Source organism: Chaetomium fimeti, assembly GCF_033439085.1.
Source record: "Chaetomium fimeti strain CBS 168.71 chromosome Unknown B0H64scaffold_6, whole genome shotgun sequence".
NCBI classification, from domain to species: domain Eukaryota; kingdom Fungi; phylum Ascomycota; class Sordariomycetes; order Sordariales; family Chaetomiaceae; genus Chaetomium; species Chaetomium fimeti.
Genome location: NW_026944334.1, coordinates 2383586 through 2402590, shown reverse-complemented (window position 1 = coordinate 2402590; position 19005 = coordinate 2383586). Strand labels below are relative to the sequence as shown.

At 57.7% G+C, this 19005-nt stretch overlaps 6 protein-coding genes across 6 annotated transcripts; 2 read left to right on the top strand and 4 right to left on the bottom strand.

The window, feature by feature from the left end:
- The first annotated feature begins 362 nt into the window (after nt 1-362).
- Nucleotides 363-3516, top strand: B0H64DRAFT_216437 (fungal-specific transcription factor domain-containing protein). Its single transcript, XM_062799512.1, has 6 exons — nt 363-838; nt 899-1157; nt 1212-1304; nt 1361-2338; nt 2392-3292; nt 3342-3516. The coding sequence occupies exons 1-6, from the start codon at nt 487-489 to the stop codon at nt 3399-3401; spliced, it is 2643 nt and encodes an 880-aa protein (XP_062657086.1). The 5' UTR covers nt 363-486; the 3' UTR covers nt 3402-3516.
- B0H64DRAFT_216389 (uncharacterized protein) lies at nt 3400-3874 on the bottom strand. Its single transcript, XM_062799511.1, has 2 exons — nt 3709-3874; nt 3400-3654 (listed from the first exon to the last, which is right to left on the bottom strand). Exons 1-2 carry the CDS (start codon nt 3750-3752, stop codon nt 3474-3476), a joined length of 225 nt encoding a protein of 74 aa, XP_062657085.1. The 5' UTR covers nt 3753-3874; the 3' UTR covers nt 3400-3473.
- Nucleotides 3875-4841: 967 nt separating this feature from the next.
- On the top strand, nt 4842-6833 carry B0H64DRAFT_404907 (uncharacterized protein). The gene is made up of 3 exons (XM_062804411.1): nt 4842-5592; nt 5649-5902; nt 5963-6833. The coding sequence occupies exons 1-3, from the start codon at nt 5186-5188 to the stop codon at nt 6553-6555; spliced, it is 1254 nt and encodes a 417-aa protein (XP_062657084.1). The 5' UTR covers nt 4842-5185; the 3' UTR covers nt 6556-6833.
- Nucleotides 6834-7274: 441 nt separating this feature from the next.
- B0H64DRAFT_216363 (uncharacterized protein) lies at nt 7275-9037 on the bottom strand. The gene is made up of 3 exons (XM_062799510.1): nt 8421-9037; nt 8296-8342; nt 7275-8229 (listed from the first exon to the last, which is right to left on the bottom strand). The coding sequence occupies exons 1-3, from the start codon at nt 8991-8993 to the stop codon at nt 7377-7379; spliced, it is 1473 nt and encodes a 490-aa protein (XP_062657083.1). The 5' UTR covers nt 8994-9037; the 3' UTR covers nt 7275-7376.
- Nucleotides 9038-9116: 79 nt separating this feature from the next.
- On the bottom strand, nt 9117-10018 carry B0H64DRAFT_404901 (uncharacterized protein). The gene has a single exon (XM_062804410.1). It carries the CDS (start codon nt 9842-9844, stop codon nt 9428-9430), a length of 417 nt encoding a protein of 138 aa, XP_062657082.1. The 5' UTR covers nt 9845-10018; the 3' UTR covers nt 9117-9427.
- A 60-nt stretch (nt 10019-10078) lies between these two features.
- Nucleotides 10079-16497, bottom strand: B0H64DRAFT_326693 (uncharacterized protein; the record flags this gene model as incomplete). Its single annotated transcript, XM_062800753.1, has 2 exons — nt 10079-10917; nt 10974-16497. 2 exons carry the CDS (start codon nt 16495-16497, stop codon nt 10079-10081), a joined length of 6363 nt encoding a protein of 2120 aa, XP_062657081.1.
- Nucleotides 16498-19005: the final 2508 nt, after the last annotated feature.

Below are 19005 nucleotides of genomic sequence, written 5' to 3'. Positions count from 1 at the left end.
ACCAGACGAAGTTGATGTTGAGTACAGCTTTCATTATTAGCATACAAGACATAACTAAGTAGTTACTCAGTTAGAAACGTAAACTACACGGGAGCTTGTTCTCCCTTCACGAATAATCTGTCAAACCCACAGTTGAAGTGCATGATCTTCAATCGCCAATTTGGCTAGTTCGATACTTTGTCGCTGAGCTTGTTAAAGGGGGAGAGGACATCCCTGCGAATTAATGTGGCTGCTGACCCAATTTCATCGGAAGCAGATAACTGTGGGCCCACTTGTGCAACCGGAAATTTGGGGGAAATCCCCAATCACCGTGCGCAACCTTAAATTCGCCGTCAATCACGGACGACCAAATTCGCGTGTTCGGACAACCCACGGTTGGGACACTCCTGGGATTGGCGATAGCTCATCCAGCAGAGCCCACGTACAGCAACGTGCTGTTGTTGCTACTAGTATGTTACATTAAGAGTCTCTACATTAATCAGCATCATGTCTCTGTTTACACAGCAACACTTTGCTCCTCCACCTCCAGCACCTGCAGCGCCTTCTGCAGCGCCTTTAGCAGCACCTCCAGTGCCAGCTCCAGCGGTCGTAGCATCACAAACGGAACATGTGTATCAACCCACACCAATACGGATTCCCGCCCCTTCAGTCGCCTCATCGGAAACTGCCCCTCCGTCCAACGTTGCCGGCACTCGAAGACGCGCTGAATCCGACGCTTCTGATGATGAGGCCACATCCGGCAGGAAGACCAAGCGCCTGCGAATTGTCCGCAGCTGTGACCAGTGCCGCCGCAAGGCTGGACGTCCAGGATGTTCCGGCTTCAAGCCATGCTTCACCTGTATTCCAACGTCCATACCTGTTCCATTTCGCCGGCTTGATCTAATCTGATCCCATCCAGGCACTCGCAGGGGCATGACCTGTACCTATGACGCACCCTACACCAGAGGAGTAGCGAGGACCCCTCCTCCACCCCCCGAGGGGGACACCGGAGAGGCCCGGAACTACTCCCAGCCACTCAACGAGAAAGGAAAAGAACACCGTGATAAGGGATGGCTTGCCCGTTCATGCGACCACTGTCGGACCCATAAGGTCTCTTGTGAAGGCAAGCTTCCGTGCGAAAGGTGCTTCAAGGAGCGCGTCGAGTGTACCTTTAAGTAGTCGGTCTTCCCCCTACCCCCTTTTGTTCCACCTAATACTCAACTACGCCCTAGTCGTGCGTATCAGAGGTTTCCTGATGCCGTGCCAGCCCCCGACAAGCACTTGGACGAGCTGTGTCACCAGCAGTTGCGGGAGAATTCCTTGAAGTAAGTTTCTGGCTCCTCGGCCGTACTTGAAATTCGACGTGCTGACCCAGGCCTAGGCGTGACCGTCAGCTAGCCCTCGAAGCGCTAAATCGCCAAACGCCAGATGCCTCTCCTTTGGACCCAGTTGTCGCACCTCTTCAGTTCTCCGTCAGGTATGCCGGAGAGGAAATGCCACCGCTCTACTTTCTCCACAAAGCCTGGCGGAAGATCGCCATCGCCCAGGCTCTCGGAATGTCCAACCAACCCGGCGCTGACCGACTCGTCCTGCTTTCTGGCGACATGCCCATTAACCCTTCTCAACCCCACCGGTTCCCCGAGTCGCGAGAGATGTGGCGTATGATGCAGGACAAGTTCGCCATTGGCTGGACCGAAACTTTCCACTTCCTCCACCGTCTTACCACGAGGCTATGGCTGGATACCGTGTACCAAAACTGGCAGGACGAGCTACCACTAGAGTCTGGGATTGGCCAGGGGAAGGCTGCCGTCGCCTTGATGACCATGGCTCTCGGGACCATGTTCAACTACAGGAAATGGCGGCCCGGGAACAAGGAGCTCAGTCGGGATTGGCTCTGGACCGTTAACAATGGCGACCATCTGTTCCTCATCGCTTTCGCCCTAACTGGCAGCGAACCGGGCCCGCCCAAGTTGGAGTCTGTGCAGGCTCGCCTCCTCCAAACGATGTATCTCCTCTGCACCTGTCGGCTCAGCCAAGCCTGTTACGTCTTCGGCAACGCCATCCAGATGCTTACCTGTCTCGGTTTCCACCGACGACGAGGCAGAAATAGGGGTCTTGGCCCCGAGATCGTTGTCAATCCAGAGTATGCAAAAGTCCAGTGCGAAAGACGAACCTTTTGGTCGGCATACATCATCGACAAGCACATGGCCATGATGACCGGTCAACCCCCGCATCTCAGCATCGACATGACCGATCAAGCACTTCCGGACTGCGTGAACGACGAGGACATGGGTCGCGCAGGCCCCTTTAGGCACCACAAGAACGACTGCTACATGGAAGCATTGGTTGAACAGACCAAGTACGCAACCTCACAGCCAACTGTACACCTTCTGGTTCGCTGACGGATGCTAGATTGATGAAACTTGTCGAGAGGATAATGCGCCAGGTTTACACGCTCGACGACGTCCTAGAACATGAGAGGCTTGAATCTGCACTGCGCCTGGGAAAGGCTGTTGATGACTGGCGAGCTCAGCTACCGTCCCTCATGACAGCCGTCAAACCCTCGCTCCTTCATTTTACATGGCGCCGCCAGCAGATTATGCTGCAGTTGGCCCACTGCTACGCCCAAATATTAGCCTATCGGCCGTTTTTGACGGCGCCATACCCTGCAGACCGCGATAAGAGGCAAGCCACCGATTTTGCAATCCGAACTTGCATCGAGGCCGCCCGCGTCACGCTCACCATAACCGTCAATCTCGCCCGCGAGCAAGCAGAACGTGATAAAAGTCATTTCCATACGCTCCTCCACCCACACCACCTCACTTACATCGCGGCTTCGATCATCTTCCTCGTCCCCCACGTTCGGGATCGTCAGAAGTCCATGGGTGGAGGATCCCACCGCAACTACAAGCCTGAAACGGACCTTCGGCTGATCGAGCTTGCCAACAAAGCCGTAAAAGCTCTTATCCAGGGAACTAACCAATACTCACCCGCACGTAGGTGGGCCGTCATCCTCGAGGAGCTGCGGGACGAAGCGGCCCGGCAGACCCCCAAGGATAAGGACCCGAGCAACGACCCGAGCAACGACCCGAGCAACGAGCAAAACGGTGAGAACCGGGGCGGGGACCTCGACGCCCTCGACGAGCAGCTACTTGAGGATGCACTCCGCGCACATTGGGAAGCCGACATTGCTCGCGAAGCCGCCAGCGGTCGGGCTGACAACAGTGGCACCCCCACAAGCCCCGCGCCCATCCTCGTTGCACGATTATGGGACAAGTGGAAGACTACAGATTGGCTGGATCTCGATTCCGCGGTAAGTGATATTGAATATGCTTTGGATTCATAGCTAACTCCACCTCTAGGCCTTTGGCCCGATTTCTGCATTCGAGAAAGGCGACCTCCCCATCGCTCCCGCACCTTGATCTCCGTGCTTGCTGGCAACATGCTCCACAACATAACCTGCAACCCCTTGCAACGTACTCAACAACTATTCATCAGCTTGAGCCTTTGGGCTGTTCTCCAGCCCTACCCGCGATCTTGTTCACCTCGCCCCCGACCGTTTGAGCCCGGCCCACGATGCCGCCCACATCGAGCCCTCTTAGCAACCGTTCCGCGACCCCTCCGTCACTGTTGAGGTATCGCTCGAGCGAGTATGACGTGTCCCCTGAGGGTTGGCTATGCCCGAGTTAGTCGCTCCACGTCTGACATTTCGGAAACGGGCCTTCTTACTCTTCGCCCGAGAGCTGAAGTGTCCTGTCGATCTCCTGTGACATTATGCCTTTGTCAAGATATGGTGCTGGTAAGGGCAGTGCAAGTCCCGTAGGCTTTTTCTCTCGGTTTGGTACTATCGAGTTGGTGCTGGTGGTGTTATTGATCCATCGTCAAAACCAAGCCGTCTAACGGCGTCTTTTATCCTTCATCCACTACTAGACAGGTCCGACGCCAACGGCCACATCGTGGAGTTTCGCCATTGAGCATTCGGCAACCCGAAACGAGTCAGAGCTGCCAGTGTTCTCAATGCCTGACTGGTCCATATTGTCTGAGGGCGAGGCAGCGGTTCCAGGAAGCCGGTTCGGGAGTGGCAACGGCGTTAGACTCCTGGTGAAGTCTTCAGACTTCGCGATTGAGCTGCTTCGCCAACCTCAATATCGTCTTTTCGGTCAGTCACAAGGGTCTCATGGGAGTCCAGTATTGTGGCGTCGCTTCTGCCTTGGGTGGTATATGCAGGACTCAGCTGTCCGTCGGATGGGACCATTGAGGTCTCCGGTCTTTTTGGCCCAACACGGTTCCTTCTCTGCTTCGAGCACCACCTTTCGGCCCAAGTTTCGAATTACCGAGCAAGGACCGACATACGATGGGCATGCGAGTCATCGGAGGGTCAACTTGACAGGACACAACTGCTCGGAACGTCGCCATTGTTGCCTTCTCCGCCGAATAGGCATCGCCTCGCCTCCTTTTCCCCGCTCAGCCTTATCTGCGGGACTAATGTAACGAGCTGCGAACGATGATCCCGCAATTGAGCACTTGCATCTCGCGCTAGCATCTCGCGCAATGCCACCGTGACTGCATATAGCCAAGGCAGTGACCCCCGTGCTTTCCCCTCTTGGGCGCTGTGCTGCGTGTCATCGGTACAATCGGCCAATGCGTGCTCGGCCTCGTGTGCTCACCCGTCCCGACGCATGCGCCCCGGCGCGGGGATCGGCTATTGGAGAATGGCTGTGGTCACTCGGGATCCTGAGGACGGGTGTGTCACAGAAGTCCCGAGACGTCCGCTGAGCTTGATCTCCGCATTTGCGCAAACGGAAGTGGATATATAGCCCCTCCACGATATCAAGAGCCGCCGAAACATGATTTCTCCCTGGTCTTCTTCTATATCTGCCCAGGTCATCGTCCCACCCGTGCTGTCACTCCCATCCACTTCTCTTACCTTACTAGCACCCAACCTCCGTCTTCGGCCATCTCCACCCCCTCTCGGAAACACTCGCCTCCTGGCAGCCTTCTCATCTCACCCCCACCTCGAGTCACCTGCCTCATCCCCAACGCCCAGCCAGTGCTCCTCGCAGTACCACAACACACTCTCATCAAAGCTCACAATCACTACCATCTCAACACCCTGGATCTCATGTCTCAAGGTCAAGGCTTCCCCCTCTGACCAACTTCCCCCCGGATCGAACCCCTCCTCTTTCCGGTTCAGCCCAGTCGGTCCATGGCATCCCGCAGCTCAGGCACCCCGCCACCATCACACCACTCGGCTACCACGACCAACCGTGAAAGCTTCTTGAGCCGCAAGAAGAAGGAAATCGTGGATCGATCTATGGATCTCTTTCAAACGTCCTTAAATAAATGTCTTGATAACTCGGCTTCTTCTGCGTCCGCTGCCGCGGGTGCGGCGGCGGTGGCTCCCAAGCGGAGGGTGAAGAGGGGTAGAGAGGACGATGTCGACGAGAGTAACCGAAGTGTGGCGGGCGGGGATAAGGTGAAGAAGAAGAAGTTTAACCCCAAGGAGGGAAACGGGAAGACATTTGCGTGCCCTTTCTGCAAACACGATCCGGCCAAGTACAAGAAGACGAAGACTTGCTGCGGGCCGGGGTGGGAGGATGTTCACCGTGTCAAGTAGGTTTTGTCTTGTGCACTTAGTTTTAATTGGTTTATACTGACAATACGCGCAGGGAACATGTCTACCGCCGACACTCGCTCAAGAACTTTTGCCCTCGATGCTTTGATCACTTTGACAAGCCCGAGTTGCTCAAGAACCACCAGCGGGCTGACGTCCCTTGCAAGCTGCGAGAGAAGTCGTCAGACGCCATCACCGAGGAGCAGGAGAAGCAGCTCCGCACCAGGGCCAAGCCCCATGCCTCGGAAGAAGACAAGTGGAAAGAGATGTACCGGGCCATCTTCCCCGGCGAGAAGGTCCCCTCGCCATGTATGCCACCCCCCAACCTCCCTAACTCACCACTTGCCAACACTAACTCCCTCCCGCCAGACTACGACTCCGAAAACGACGCCGCCTCCAAGGCCGCCAAGAGCCAGTTCCAAAACCTAGACGAGTGCAAAGAATACCTCCGCCGCGAGCTGCCCCGCGTAGTGCGCACCGCCATGGAACAATACGTCAACAAGCTCTTCGAAGACATCCAAGAGAAAGCCAACCAAAAAACCGCCGAAATCATCCGCGACGTCGAGACCACCATGCTCCGCACCTTCCAGTTCCAAGCCGAGATCTCCACCACCACCACCACCGCCACCACCACCAACCCCGACACCCTCCTCCCCCACGGCGGCGGCGGCGGCGGCGTTGGATCCGCCAGCAGCAGCCGGCCTAGCACGCCCCCCAGCCCGAGCCCCGGAGCCGTGGAGATCCCCAAGGTGACGCAGCTGCTGGACGGCCTGCGGGAGGACCCTGTGTACAACGAGCTGTGCAACTCGCTGCAGTATGGGGTTGTGGACCAGGTGCTGTCGGGCGGCGGGCTGGAGTATGGGTGTGATACGTTCAGCATGGACTCGGCTTACTACTCGCTGTCGGAGCATGGGTCGTTGGGGGTTGGTGGGGGGTTTGATTTTATGGGGAGGTTGGAGTGAGTGATGGGGTGGGTGTGGTGTGTGGTGGTGGTTTGGTGGTTTGGGTGGGTGGTTGGTTGTAGGATTGGGGTGTATGGAATACGTTCTTTGGTGGGTTTTGGGTACTTTTTTCTTTTATGTTTTCTTGCGCGTTTGTTGGTTTTATGGGGTTATGGATGAGGTCACAGATTGATAGCTGGGAAGGGGCATAGCGTTTTTAAGAAGTCGGTTTTTGGGGACATTACCAAGGGGCTTTGGTTGCAGACAGTCTTTTGCTTAATATCACAAACGTCACATTATCACTTGCATCGGGTTGCTTGGTGTTGCTTGGTGTGCAAACAGGGACTATCGCATCTTGCTCCCTCGTCGATGACTGGGCCCCTTTTCATTTTCCTAAATATCCTTTCATTCCTTAGGCATCCTCTTTGCTTGATTTATGGGCCGTTCATTTTATTTCTGCCGACCTCATGATATCCTCTAACCAACCACACACACATCTTTAGGAATCGATCGGTGAAAGTGCCATTCCCTACTGGCCCAGCTTGCAGCGGGATATGCATGCTTTGCATGGCAGCCGCCGAAGCCGACTGCATTGTATCGGCGATGTCGTGCTTGCGCAGCGTGGTATCGCAGCGATGACTTGCGTGGGAGGGGGTCTAGATTGATGCAGGTGTCGTCAGCTGTTGTAGTTTGCGCATTTGCGCAAATAGAAGAAGGCCTCTCTGCATCCATGTTTCACAACAGTTCCATGTTTCAATCTTGTATCCTAATTACTTGTTATGGTCTCTCGTCATAGTCCAAATGGTGTCACCATGAAACAGAGCCAACAACAAGTCTCTCCATCACCACGAGCCAGAGCCTTTCCAAGACCCCAACACACCCCTCCCCATCTCATCCTCACAATCCGTTCCCTCAACCCAATCCATCTCCAACCGCCACGCATCCTCCCCCACCGCCCCCGTCTTCTCAACATCACACCCGCGGTGACCCCATTTCTCCGCAAACACCTCCCTCCCCGTCTCAATCATCATCCTCACCCCCCTCTCAAACCCGTCCGCATCCCGATAAAACGGCTCACCCTGCCCGCCCCTCTGCCGCACCTGCCACGTATTCCGCATCCCATTCCCCTGCGCATACTTCTCCCTCTGCATCCACTCCCCCAACGCCACCAACTCCTCCCACCGCTCCACATACCCGGGCCCGCCCAGCTCCTCCCCCTCCCCCTCCCCCTCCTCCTCCTCCTCGTCCCCCGCCAGCCGCGCCACGCTGCCCTCCAGCCGCAACAGCGCCCCCAGGTCCGCCATCACCTCGCCCACGTCCAGCACCAGCCCGATCGTGCTCTGCGTCTGGGCCAGCCCCGCCCACCGCGCCCGCAGGTAGGCGTCGCAGTCGGACGCGTAGAAGGGGATGTGCGTGTCCCACCCGCCGAGGGAGAGGACCGCGTCGCGGTTGACGAGCGTCAGGTGGTCGTAGGCGAAGAAGTGGTGCGCCCATGACGGCTGCGTCGTCCTGGGGTTGTTGTTGTTGGTGGTGTTGTGGTGGGCGGGGCCGCTGGTGAGGTGGCGGAGGGTGGTTACCGCGTTGGTGTACAGGTTGTTGGTCTCGCCTGTGGCGGTGATGTTGGGCTCGAGGGAGAAGACGAGCAGGTCTTGGTGCGACCAGAAGAAGTAAGGGTATTGCCGTTCGAGGGCTGTCCTGTTGGGGGGTTAGTTTGGCGGAGTTGGGGTTGGAAGGGGGAGGGTTATGGGCGGGGCTTCTTACCAGAGGTAGAAGTTCTGGAGTTGGGAGAACGTGAGGAGGGTTGGTGTCTGTCGGGGGTGGTTAGTTGGTGGCTAGTTTGTGGCTGGGTTTGGGGATAAAGAGGGGAGAGTGAGTAGTGGACATACCACGATGACGCCAACCCCTAACATGGCCAGTTGGGTGTGGTTCAGGTAGAAGGGGTTCTGCAGTGTCAACTTCCCGTCCCGGTTGGCGTACATGACGCCCGTGTTTTCGACGACATAGATGTCCTCCGCCGGCCAGCCCGCCGCGATGTAGCTCACGACGCACTGGAGCAGCTGCGGCCAGTTGCGTGTGAAGCCGACAAACAAGGGCGTCTGTTCCGGGTAGTGCTCTTGCGGTGGGCGGTTGATGCTTGGTGCGACAAGAACATCCCGAGTCGGTCGCGGGTTCTTGGACAACACTGGGAACGGGTCAATGGCAGGATAGACGGGTGCCGCGGCGGGCTTGTACACCTTCTCCCGGTAGACGGCGACCGGCGGTTCCCATCCAGAGATGTCCCAGTCACTGATCGGGGGCGGCAATTGATTGTGGTTGGGCTCTTGTGTCGGGCTCTCCGAGTACGCGGGAGATCTCTGTCGGATGGAAAACAAGCTGATCCGTAGATACAAGCGCAGGAGAAGGGCCACGAGAGCCAGCAATAGCAGCCGGTACCGCGACCGGATCAGTCGGTGCATCATGACGCCGGTCAAGAGAATAACACAACGTTAAACTGATGACCGCCCCTTGAATGGAGAAAACAAGCGGGAGTAGAAACGAATTGAAGTGATTGCTTCCGGTATGCATCATGTGGTAGGAGTCATCCTGCATCAGCGGTCGGACCGTTTGCCATCCACCGTGTGGCGAGGACCTCGGCTCGATAGCGAGCTGGTCCTTCTATCGTATGGCCCGATTGTGACGCAGAGGAGGCTCTTGCGCATCACCTCACAGGCTTATGCCGGTCTTCGATTTGAGACTATCCCTGACAGATCACGGACATTGTAGGCATATCACGGCCGGAGCACATCGCGACATCATCAACTCGGTGGAGTTTTACAGAATTCCATTGCCCGTGCTCTTCCACGGTTTCTTCGCGCCCGAGCCAATAAGCACGGAAGTGCGGCACGTCTCTATCCTATCCACCTCCCCCAAGTATAAGACTCGACTCTTCTCCCCGATCTACTGTACAAACAAAAATATACAGAACCCAGCGGGCCCCTGAGCAGGTAACGACAGCTCGAATCAAAACTATTAGACAGAACAAAAACAGATATAATGCAAGGGAATTATGAGCGTAAACGGGTGCGTACATAGCAGGAAGACAAGCAAATAGAAGCAGAAACGAAGCGAAAAGAACAGAAAAAGTTGGCAAGTGCCAAAGCGGCCAGGCGTCCATCCACGATCCCGAAGCCAGCCAAGGGGGTATGTAACGCAAGGTCACAAAGAGACCTGAAAGTGTAGACGCAAAAGTGAATACAACAAAATAAATGCCGACAACAGCAGGCGTCCATCCATCCATCCATCCACCCACCCTCCTGCCCGATCCCTCCATGTGTACACGGGTATATGGAACTGGTATATCCAGAGCCCAAACAGAAAATGAGAAGTATAAAAAAAGACGCAATAACAGGTTGCATCGCAACCCGAGAAGATATTAGAACATCCACAAAGGAAATGCACGATGACGCCAGGGTGGTGTCCGTCCGTCCGTCCGTCCGTCCGTCCGGCCACTCGGACCACCAACCCAACACCTCCAACAAAACAACGACTCACTCACTCACACAACTCACTCCTCATCCACCCCCCCCAACCCCCCGCTCCTCTCCCGACTACTCTTCTTCCCCAACCTCAAAATACTCAACCTCTTCCGCACGCTCCCCACCCCATGCCCCATAATCGACGAATGCGCGGGAGCCGCCGCCGCCACCTGCGGCGCCATCGTCTCATACACCTGTGCCTGGTATCCATTCTTCTCTCCCACACCACCACCCACACCACCCATACCAACACCACCGTTATGCACGGCAGTAGTAGCAGGCGAGGATACCTCCGACCCGCCCGGGCTGAGATCAGGCAGGTGGGACTGCGAGGGCTGCGAGCGGGCATAGTAAGGCCCGGCGCCGGAGCCGTTGGTGTGCGCGCCGCCGCCGCCACGTTCTCTTGACGATGCCGTCCCGGCCTCGCTGGTGGTGGTTACCTGCGGGAGGGTGCGGAAGAAGGAGCGGCGGTTATTGCTTGGGGGGGTTTCCTTGGTTGTGGAGGAGGTGGTGCTCTTGGCTGTGTTTGTGGTTGCGGAGGGGGCGGGTTGTTCGGATTCTTCTTGGATGGGGGCGTGGTCGCCGTTGGTTTCCCGCGGCGGTTGTTGTTGGTCCTTTTTGCGGCCGCCGAGGAAGCTGAGGCGGGGACCGCGGCCGGGGCGGAGGGGGACGGGTTGGACGACGGTGGCTTCTTCTGTTACGGCGCCGTTGGGGACGGTCGAGGTGGATTTGGTTGGGGCGTGGTGAGCGGTGCCGTTGAGTGCCGAGGGCGGCGAGCGCGGCCAGGTGGGGGATGGGGTGGTGGTCTCGCGGACGGGTTGGACGGGGGTGAAGATTGCGATTTCGGGCGCGTAGGTCGATTCGAAGTCTGCATGTCCGTTAGTGACGACCATTGATGGGATGGGTGGCTAAGGGGGCACTTACACCGCTGCAGATCCTCCACATGCCGCGTGAGGATCTCGTTCCCGCTCTTCGTAAACGTCGCCAGACACCTCTTAAGCATAATCGCGTGATCCACCAGCGCCATCTTGATGGCATTCTCCTGGGGATCAAACTCTGGCACCCCAAGCTCCGCATCAAACTCCCTCGGCGACGGGGTCCGCGACATCCCGGGGATGAGATCGCGATAGGCCACGACGCTGCTCTCCGAGTTGCGATTCACACTGATGCTAACAGCATCTACCAGCAGCTGCGCGCTCTCGTCCCCGCCCTCGCCATCCGCCACCTTCTTCTCCAGCGCCGACATATCCGCCGTCTTCCGCACAATGCGCTCGAGTGCCGTCTCCTTTGCCGACAGCCGCACCTCCTGCACGGCCACAATCTCGCTCCGCCTGAGGATCGTCGGAAACGGCTCCGCCGTGGTGTAGACAATCTTCTCGATGGAATGCTCCGCCACGGGCCCGCTGGTGTTCCGCTTGCTGCTAACCGAGAACGCCTGTGGGTGGGCCGAGATGAGATAATCGCGGATGATCTGTGGCACGCGCGCGCGCTGGAAGACGTGGTGGCCGAGGTCGCGGTGCGGGCTCAGCGTCGAGATAACCAGGAACTGGCCCTCGACGTCGTCGATGTGGTCGTTCGTGACGATGCGCGCCGACGGGTACATCTCCTGCATGCGGTCGGTGAAGCTCGAGGTACGCTCGGCGGGGGAGCCCTCGAAGACAAACTCCTTCTCGCGCACGCTGGCCGGGAAGCCGAGGCCCTTGAACATAACCTTGAAGTACTTAGGCACGAGCTTATCGCTCTTGGCGATGGTCTCGTAGATGGTCGCGATGGCGCGCTCGGTGCGGGCGAGCTTGGCGAAGTCGAACGTGTTCGTCTCGTACTGCGCCTGCAGCTCCTTGTACGCGGCCAGGGCGCTGCTCCAGGCCTCGCCGTCTTCAAAGTGCTTGATCATGTCGAAGTAGATGCGCTCCTTGCGCTCGAAGTGGGTCTGGGCAGGGAACTCGGGGTCCTGCAGAGCAGGCGTCGTCCTCAGGGGATCCCAGTCGTACACATCGGCATGCAGCCGCAGGGCCAAACCAGCCTCGGCGTGGTTCCTCGCGTCCGCCTGGAGGTTGGCCAGCTGGTGGACATAGCGGATGAAGATCTCCTCCTTTTGCATATCGCGCAGGAACTCCATCAGCCGTAGCCGGTGAATCAAGTGCGAGGCCTCGCCAGACCCATCACCACTGTGCACCGCAACCAACAAGTCCAAGAACACATCCACCGTATCCGTCAGATCTCTCAGCGCCGCAAAGAGTGCCTCATCCTTCCCCTTCGCGAGCGGCTCAAAACGCTCCAACAACTCTCCAACAAACAACTTCTGCAGAATACTCTCCGTCAGCGGCTTCGACTTGAAGTACACATCCAGACAATCAATCATCTCAGTCTGAATAACCGACAGGTCCTCACTCAGCGTCCACTCGCTAACAATCATAGTCTGCAGCACCTCAACCGCCATGCGGCGCAGGCCCTCGTGGACGCTCAGGCACAGCTCGACGATGGGGCCGACGAGCGTCGGCACGTACTGGACCTGGTAGCCGCCCATCTTGGCCAGGCTGTAGCGGGCGCGCTCCTCCAGGGTGGTGTCCCAGCCGATGGCCTCCCAGGTCCGGCGCAGGAGGTCGGCGCCGTGCTCGCGCACGTCGCCGGCGATCTTCCACACGGCGCGGCGCTTCTGCTCCGGGAAGGTCTCGAGCGCGAGCGACGGGCTGCCGACTAGGCTGAGCAGGGTGGTGAAGAAGAGCTTCCATAGCTCCGTGTTGAAGTTCTCGGCCTCGTCTGGGTGCGGGAGGAACGAGTCGAGCAGGATGCCTGCTAGGTATTGCAAGGTGCGCATGGTGGACTTGTGGTGGAAGATGTGGGCGCTGAGCCAGTCGGCGGGGAAGGTCTCGCCCTGAAGGATGCTCATGTGCACGCGCAGGCAGTTCTCAACGACCACGTGTAGGTCATCCTCGGCGAGCTCGAGCTGCATACCGGCGGGGGAGTTTGAGAGGGCCGAGAGGACGGCCGAGAGTTCGATGAGGGCTTCGTCGAAGGCGGCTTCGTCAGTGATGGAGCGCGCCGGGAAGGGGTAGGTGGTAGGGAAGAGGAGCGAGAGGCGGTCCTTTTGTTTCTTCGGCACGGCTTGGATGACGAGGTAAGATTGAATAATCTTGGGGATGTAATCGGGGATCTCGGGGCCCAGGTGTTCGATCTGGCTGGCGAGGACCGAACAGCAGAGGCGAACTTGGTCTTTCCACAGGTCTGTGACTTCGTCGACGTGGCCCCAGTGTGGTGCTATCCATCGGACGGTGTTGGCGCTCAAGGCGGAGCGTTGCTCAGGATGTGAGAAGATGTCGAGTTTGGCGTAGTTGATGATGAGCACCAGCTTGTACAACACAAGCTTGCCCTTGACGCTGGAGCAAGAATCCATAAAGTCGATAGCAATGTGCAGAATTTCCTCGGTCGTCAGCAGGCCGGTCAGCTCTGGGAGCCAGGTATGAAAATGTTGGACGGCGAGAGTCTGACTGCCGACCAGGACTGGCGCGCTACTGCGCATCATGGCATCGAGCGCTTTGAAGATGACGCGGAGGTGACGTGTGAAACCCGGATTCGAGCCCGTTATCCCGATGCCCGCCTCCTTGGCCTTTTGCTGGCCACGAGCATGTGTGATGAACTTGAGAATGTGCCTCGCAACCTTGAAAGTGGCTCGCAGCTTCCTTGCCGTCTCGTGCTCGGTAGGCTTTGACAGGAGCCGAGTGAAGGACCTGACCAAGCAGGGGGTCGCAAAGGGGTAGTTAAACCTGCTCTCGGCGTACTGGTCGACTAGCGGCGCTAGGTTAAATCGCCTGTCGTGGACGATATCTAGCACCCTGACGAGGGCGGTAAAGACGAGGTCTTCGTAGTCGTCATTGCCCGAGTATTCGCAGAGAATGCCAAATAACGCATCCAACACATCATTCAGAAGCTTAACCACCTCGATCTCAGCAACAAAAATGAACTGCTTGAGAAGCACCGGGATCCCCTCCCGGGATGAGTCCTTCCAAGCCAACAGGCCCAAGACGACCCGATCCTGCGAGAATCTTGTGCTGCAGAGGTAGGTCTCGACGCGCACCATGGCAAGCGGCCCTGTCACGTCAGTCTGGTGCTCGTCCTTGCCTCTGGCAGAGAATGGCAGGCTTAGGTAGCCACCCTTCCCCTGGGGGCCGGCCTGGGCAGCATTCGTGTGCTCATCCAACCGGTAGAGCAAGAGGCCGTGGGCCATGTCGCGGATAAATGCTTGCTGGTCCCAGAGAGGCATGTACGCCACCGCGAATGGCGGGCTCGGCGCGTCGGCGAGGTGCATCACCACGTGCCCCTGGTGGACGTCTTGCGGTGCGAGCACGAGCTTGACCGACTGCCGCCACGGCTCGCCGCGCTCGGTGACGACAGTGGTCCAGGTGCTGACGGGCTCGGCGTTGGAAGAAGGATGGATGCAGTTCTCAACACGCTCGCCGTCCGACCTGCGCACTTCGAGAGTGATCTGGAGGTTGTTCGCGTGGAAACTGCTCGGAAGCGCTGTTGGGCTCCCGCCGAACCGGGATAGCAGAGTCTGGCGGGTCAAGACGGCCTCGTCAATAGTCAGGTAAATATCGGACCTGGGCTTCGTCGGGGCGCCAGAGAAGCCCATCTTATTTGTCTTGCAGATGTTGGACAGTGCTGTGGGGGTCGCTTTGATCAGAGCATCCGCATCCGGATTGTTGAAGGCCCGGAGGTGCACCTGCAGGCGCTCGGCTCTCCTCGACTTCTCGTAGGATCCCGTCTTGCTGTCCATGATCTCGCGCAGTACTGGGTCCCAGTCCTCGCCATCTTGCCTCTCGGCTATATGCTTAGCAGACGGCGCCCAGATGCTCACGATGTGCTCGACCTCCTCCTCTTGCTTCATGACAGGGTTCAGCTTGAGCACGCCAACACCGACTGTCCTATCGGCCGTATGAGTGACCTGGCCGTCCACGGACGAGCGCCCCGTTTTGGAATTGGCGGTGCTCGGGGGCGCTCCATCCCTACTCTCGCTGCCTGCTGTAGGCGGCAATACGACTTCTTCTGGTTGCTCTGACAGCGAGTCGAGTCTGACGTTGCCCCTCGAGAATGCCGAGCGCGTGCTCTTGCCGGCCCACATCAAGCTCCTGCGCACTGATTTGTTTCCGGCGGACAACGGCGGCTTGGCGTGTTCTTTGGCAAACGGCGCTTGGGAAACGGCGCCAGACCGTGAGCTGGGCTTGGTTGCTATGACTTGTTGCGAGGCGCGGATTTTAACGACCAGGAAGAGGTCGGATTCGATCGAGGGGACGTCGCCGATCTCGGTGGCTGTCAGGTCGGCGAAGAGGGTACGCATCTGCATGTTCCGGGTCAGATGAACCAGCTGCCCACCAGCGGGCATCTCGACGATGTAGTTCTCGGACAGCGGTGTTAACGCTCCGCCCGCGGTCTTGGTAGCCAGGTACAGTACCACGGTGGTGGCTTCGGTGGATGCGCCGGCGAAACCCTTGATATCGACTAGCAGGTGGTGAAGCGCCGTTAGCTCAGCCACGGGAGTCGGTGTCTCGTCGAGCAAGCTCATGATGGACTGCAGTTTTGTCATCTCCACCACCGAGTCATCCCCAGTGAGCACCCGACCGCGCTCATGGGGGTCGCGCACAATTACTTCGGCCCCGCAAAGCTTGTTGACACGGACCAGGTCCCAGACAGTCTTTTCCCGGAGGGCGTCGTACTCCCAGTCAGTCAGGACGTCGTGGAGGAATTGTTGCCTCGCAAAGTTGAGAGTGGCGATGAGATTGGACATGGTGTCCAGCTTGGCGTACTGGCGAGACAGCAGCAGCTCGTGGAGGTTTGTTGAGTGCCATTCCCGCAGACAAGACGCGATCTCATCAATGAGCGGCTCCATGGCAGAAGTCGGAGTCTCGTCGCCAATCTTGAGCATGGGCACGGGTGCCGGCGGGCGTGGCGCATTCGGGTCGCGCTTCACAGGCACTGATAGTCGGCCAGGGGCGCCATTCGGCAAGCCCACATGCTCCCTCCAGCCTTTTGTCGGCGAGCCCCCCGCCCTGTCTCTCCTCCTCTTTCTCTCGGCATTCGTTCCCTCTATCCCACTCTTGGCCGAGTCGCCTTCCTCGAGGTGTATTGGTGACAGTTGGGGCACATCATCGCTTTCGATATCGTTGTCGTAGACCTCACCTGTTTCGCCCATCTCCTCCCGGACCTCGACACAGCTGCGCGGGAAGATGCCGCTAAAGACGCGGGCTTCGAGGGTTTGTCCCTTGACGCTCGTCAGCCCAGCCAGCAGGCTCGGCGGCGAGACCAGGTATCCACGGAGCCAATCGCCATTTGGAGTCTCTTCGAAAATGTACAGTTCGTCACCGAGTTCGAGCGGGAGGTCGGCCGCGTGCACAGCGGGGAAAGGGAAGGTCGCGACGGCGAAAGCGACCCGGGGCAGCGGTTGCCAGGGCATTGTGACCGGCCGGGTGGCATCTACGGCCTGATGTGGGATCGAATTGGATTGTGCCCTCGTGGGTATCACAAACGGGTTCGAAGGCTAATCCTGGAAGACACGGCGATTGCGAGCACCAACTGTTGGTTGAGATTGGATGCCGCTCTGTCAGGTTCGTCCGACCTTCCTTCGTCTAGTCGTCTGGACGTTTGTTTGGCGCGTCCTCAGGGCTGGTCCCCGACAAACGGCGGGTAGTGGGGAGGGTGAACGAGCGTTACGATATTGCAATCGTCGGGATTTCCACCTTCATCAGGGGCAGGCGATCTGGGTCGGCTTGGTTGCTGGGTTGTGGTGGGCCGTGTTTCTTCGCTGGCGGAAGGGTCCGCTATCGATCGTCTACCGTATTATCGGGTAGTTATCGGGGGAATTCATATGTCGAGGATGCTTGAACACAGACAGAGCTGTGAGTTGGGCGTGCAGTATTGCGCAGCCGCAATGCAGGGAACCGGCTTGTTGCCGACACGGTTCTTAAATTATTCGCGATCGGGAACGGCCGAGTCAAAGGCCAAGGAAATCCGGACAGAGAAGCCGGGGTGCCAAGCGATGGAAACGAGGGAAAATTGTTAGCAGAGAACTTGAAGAATAAACAGTGAACGGCACAGCCAGGGTCAGCACGAGCTTATCTCAGCTCTCATCACCGAGAGCTTTGCTCCCAAAGCAACCCTTTAGGTGGGAATAGAGAATGGTGGAGGAGCCCGGGTGAAGATGCAGGTGCACGCCAAGTCGCAAGTCGCTGCTTGGGTCAAAAAGTGGGAAAAGAGAGGGACCAGTTTGTGCACGGCCCTCTTCGCGCTTCGCCAATTGCAGCAATCAATCGATCAAGGAGCCCAGCGAATTGATTGCGTGCATAGTTAATGGCAATTCAGAAGCGACAGAATCAGAAAGGGAACAAAGAAAGCTCCGAGTTTTTGTTAGAAAACAAAAATGTTACCTAGTAGCTTTTACACAGTAGTCGACACCGTAACTTTTAATCGACAACTGTCGCCCGGTACCTCTTTCCAAAACCCTGGCTTGGCGTTGAGGAGACTGTTTGTTCCTTGCAGACAGTTTGTTGGAGATCTAGTTTAGGGGTAAGTGCGTCGTGTCTGCCAGGTATTCTGTACAGAGAGACCAGACATACCAGCCAATTGGGTTCATTCGCCCCGTCTCGCCCCCTTTTGGACGATCTTCAACACCATTCCAGGAACACCAATTGAGGAGCACCAATTGGACACGGACCTTTCTTTTCGATATCTGCGAGATTCTTCGACAGAAATGGCATCACCACCTCGTGTTGTCACCCGGCCGCCCAATGCAACGCCGGAGTTCCAACCGTGTCTTACACAGTAGGCGTTGATGCTCTCTTCTGTACCAAAAACCGCATTACATCCTCGCAGCCTCTTTCCGCAGCATATAACAGCGGCGCCCAGCCCTTGTTATCTCTGGGATTCCGATCCACTCCCTCGTCCAAAAACAGCTTCACTACGGCCTGATACACCTTTTTAACGGCCTATAAAAGTACCGTCCGACCCTCTTTATCCTGCTTGAGTTCGGCCTCGGCGGTATCCAGAAGCAGTTTCACCACAGCCTGATGCCCCCGTACAGCGGCCAACCCAAGCGGCGTCATACCCCAAGTATCTTTTACGTCGACTTCAACATTGCCCGTATCCAGAAGCAGTTTCACTACAGCCTGATGCCCCGCTGCAGCGGCCCGCAAAAGCGGTGTCTGACCCTCGTTATCCTTTGCGTCGACTTCAACATTGCCCGTATCCAGAAGTAGTTTCACCACGGCCTGATCCCCCCGTACAGCGGCCCACACAAACGGCGTCATACTCCAAGTATCCTTCGCGTCGACTTCAACATTACCCGTATCCAGAAGCAGTTTCACCACGGCCTGATGCCCCCCTGCAGCGGCCCACACAAACGGCGTCATACTCCAAGTATCCTTCGCGTCGACTTCAACATTACCCGTATCCAGAAGCAGTTCCACCACATCCAGATGCCCCTTCCTAGCGGCCCACGAAAGCGGCGTGTAACCGTTGTTGTTCTTCGCGTCAACTTCGGCCTGACCCGTCTCCAGAAGCAGTTTCACCACGGCTATATGCCCGTTAGAAGCGGCCCACGAAAGCGGTGTCCGACCAGCGTTATCCTTCGCGTTGACTTCAACACCGCCCGTCTCCAGAAGCAGTTTCACCACGGCTATATGCCCGTTAGAAGCGGCCCACGACAGCGGCGTCTGACCCCCGTCATCCTTCATCTCGATCTCGGCCTTACCCGTATCAAGGAGCAACCGGACGACATCCCTATTCCCACCCCTAGCGGCCCATGAAAGCGGCGTCAGACCCTGGCCATCCTTCGCGTCGATCTCGGCCTTACCCGTATCAAGGAGCAACCTGACGACATCCTCGTCGCCCCACCTCGCAGCGGACAATAGTAGCTCCTTGATAATAACATCTTCTGGGCCAACCTGGCTTCCTCTCCTGAGCAGTA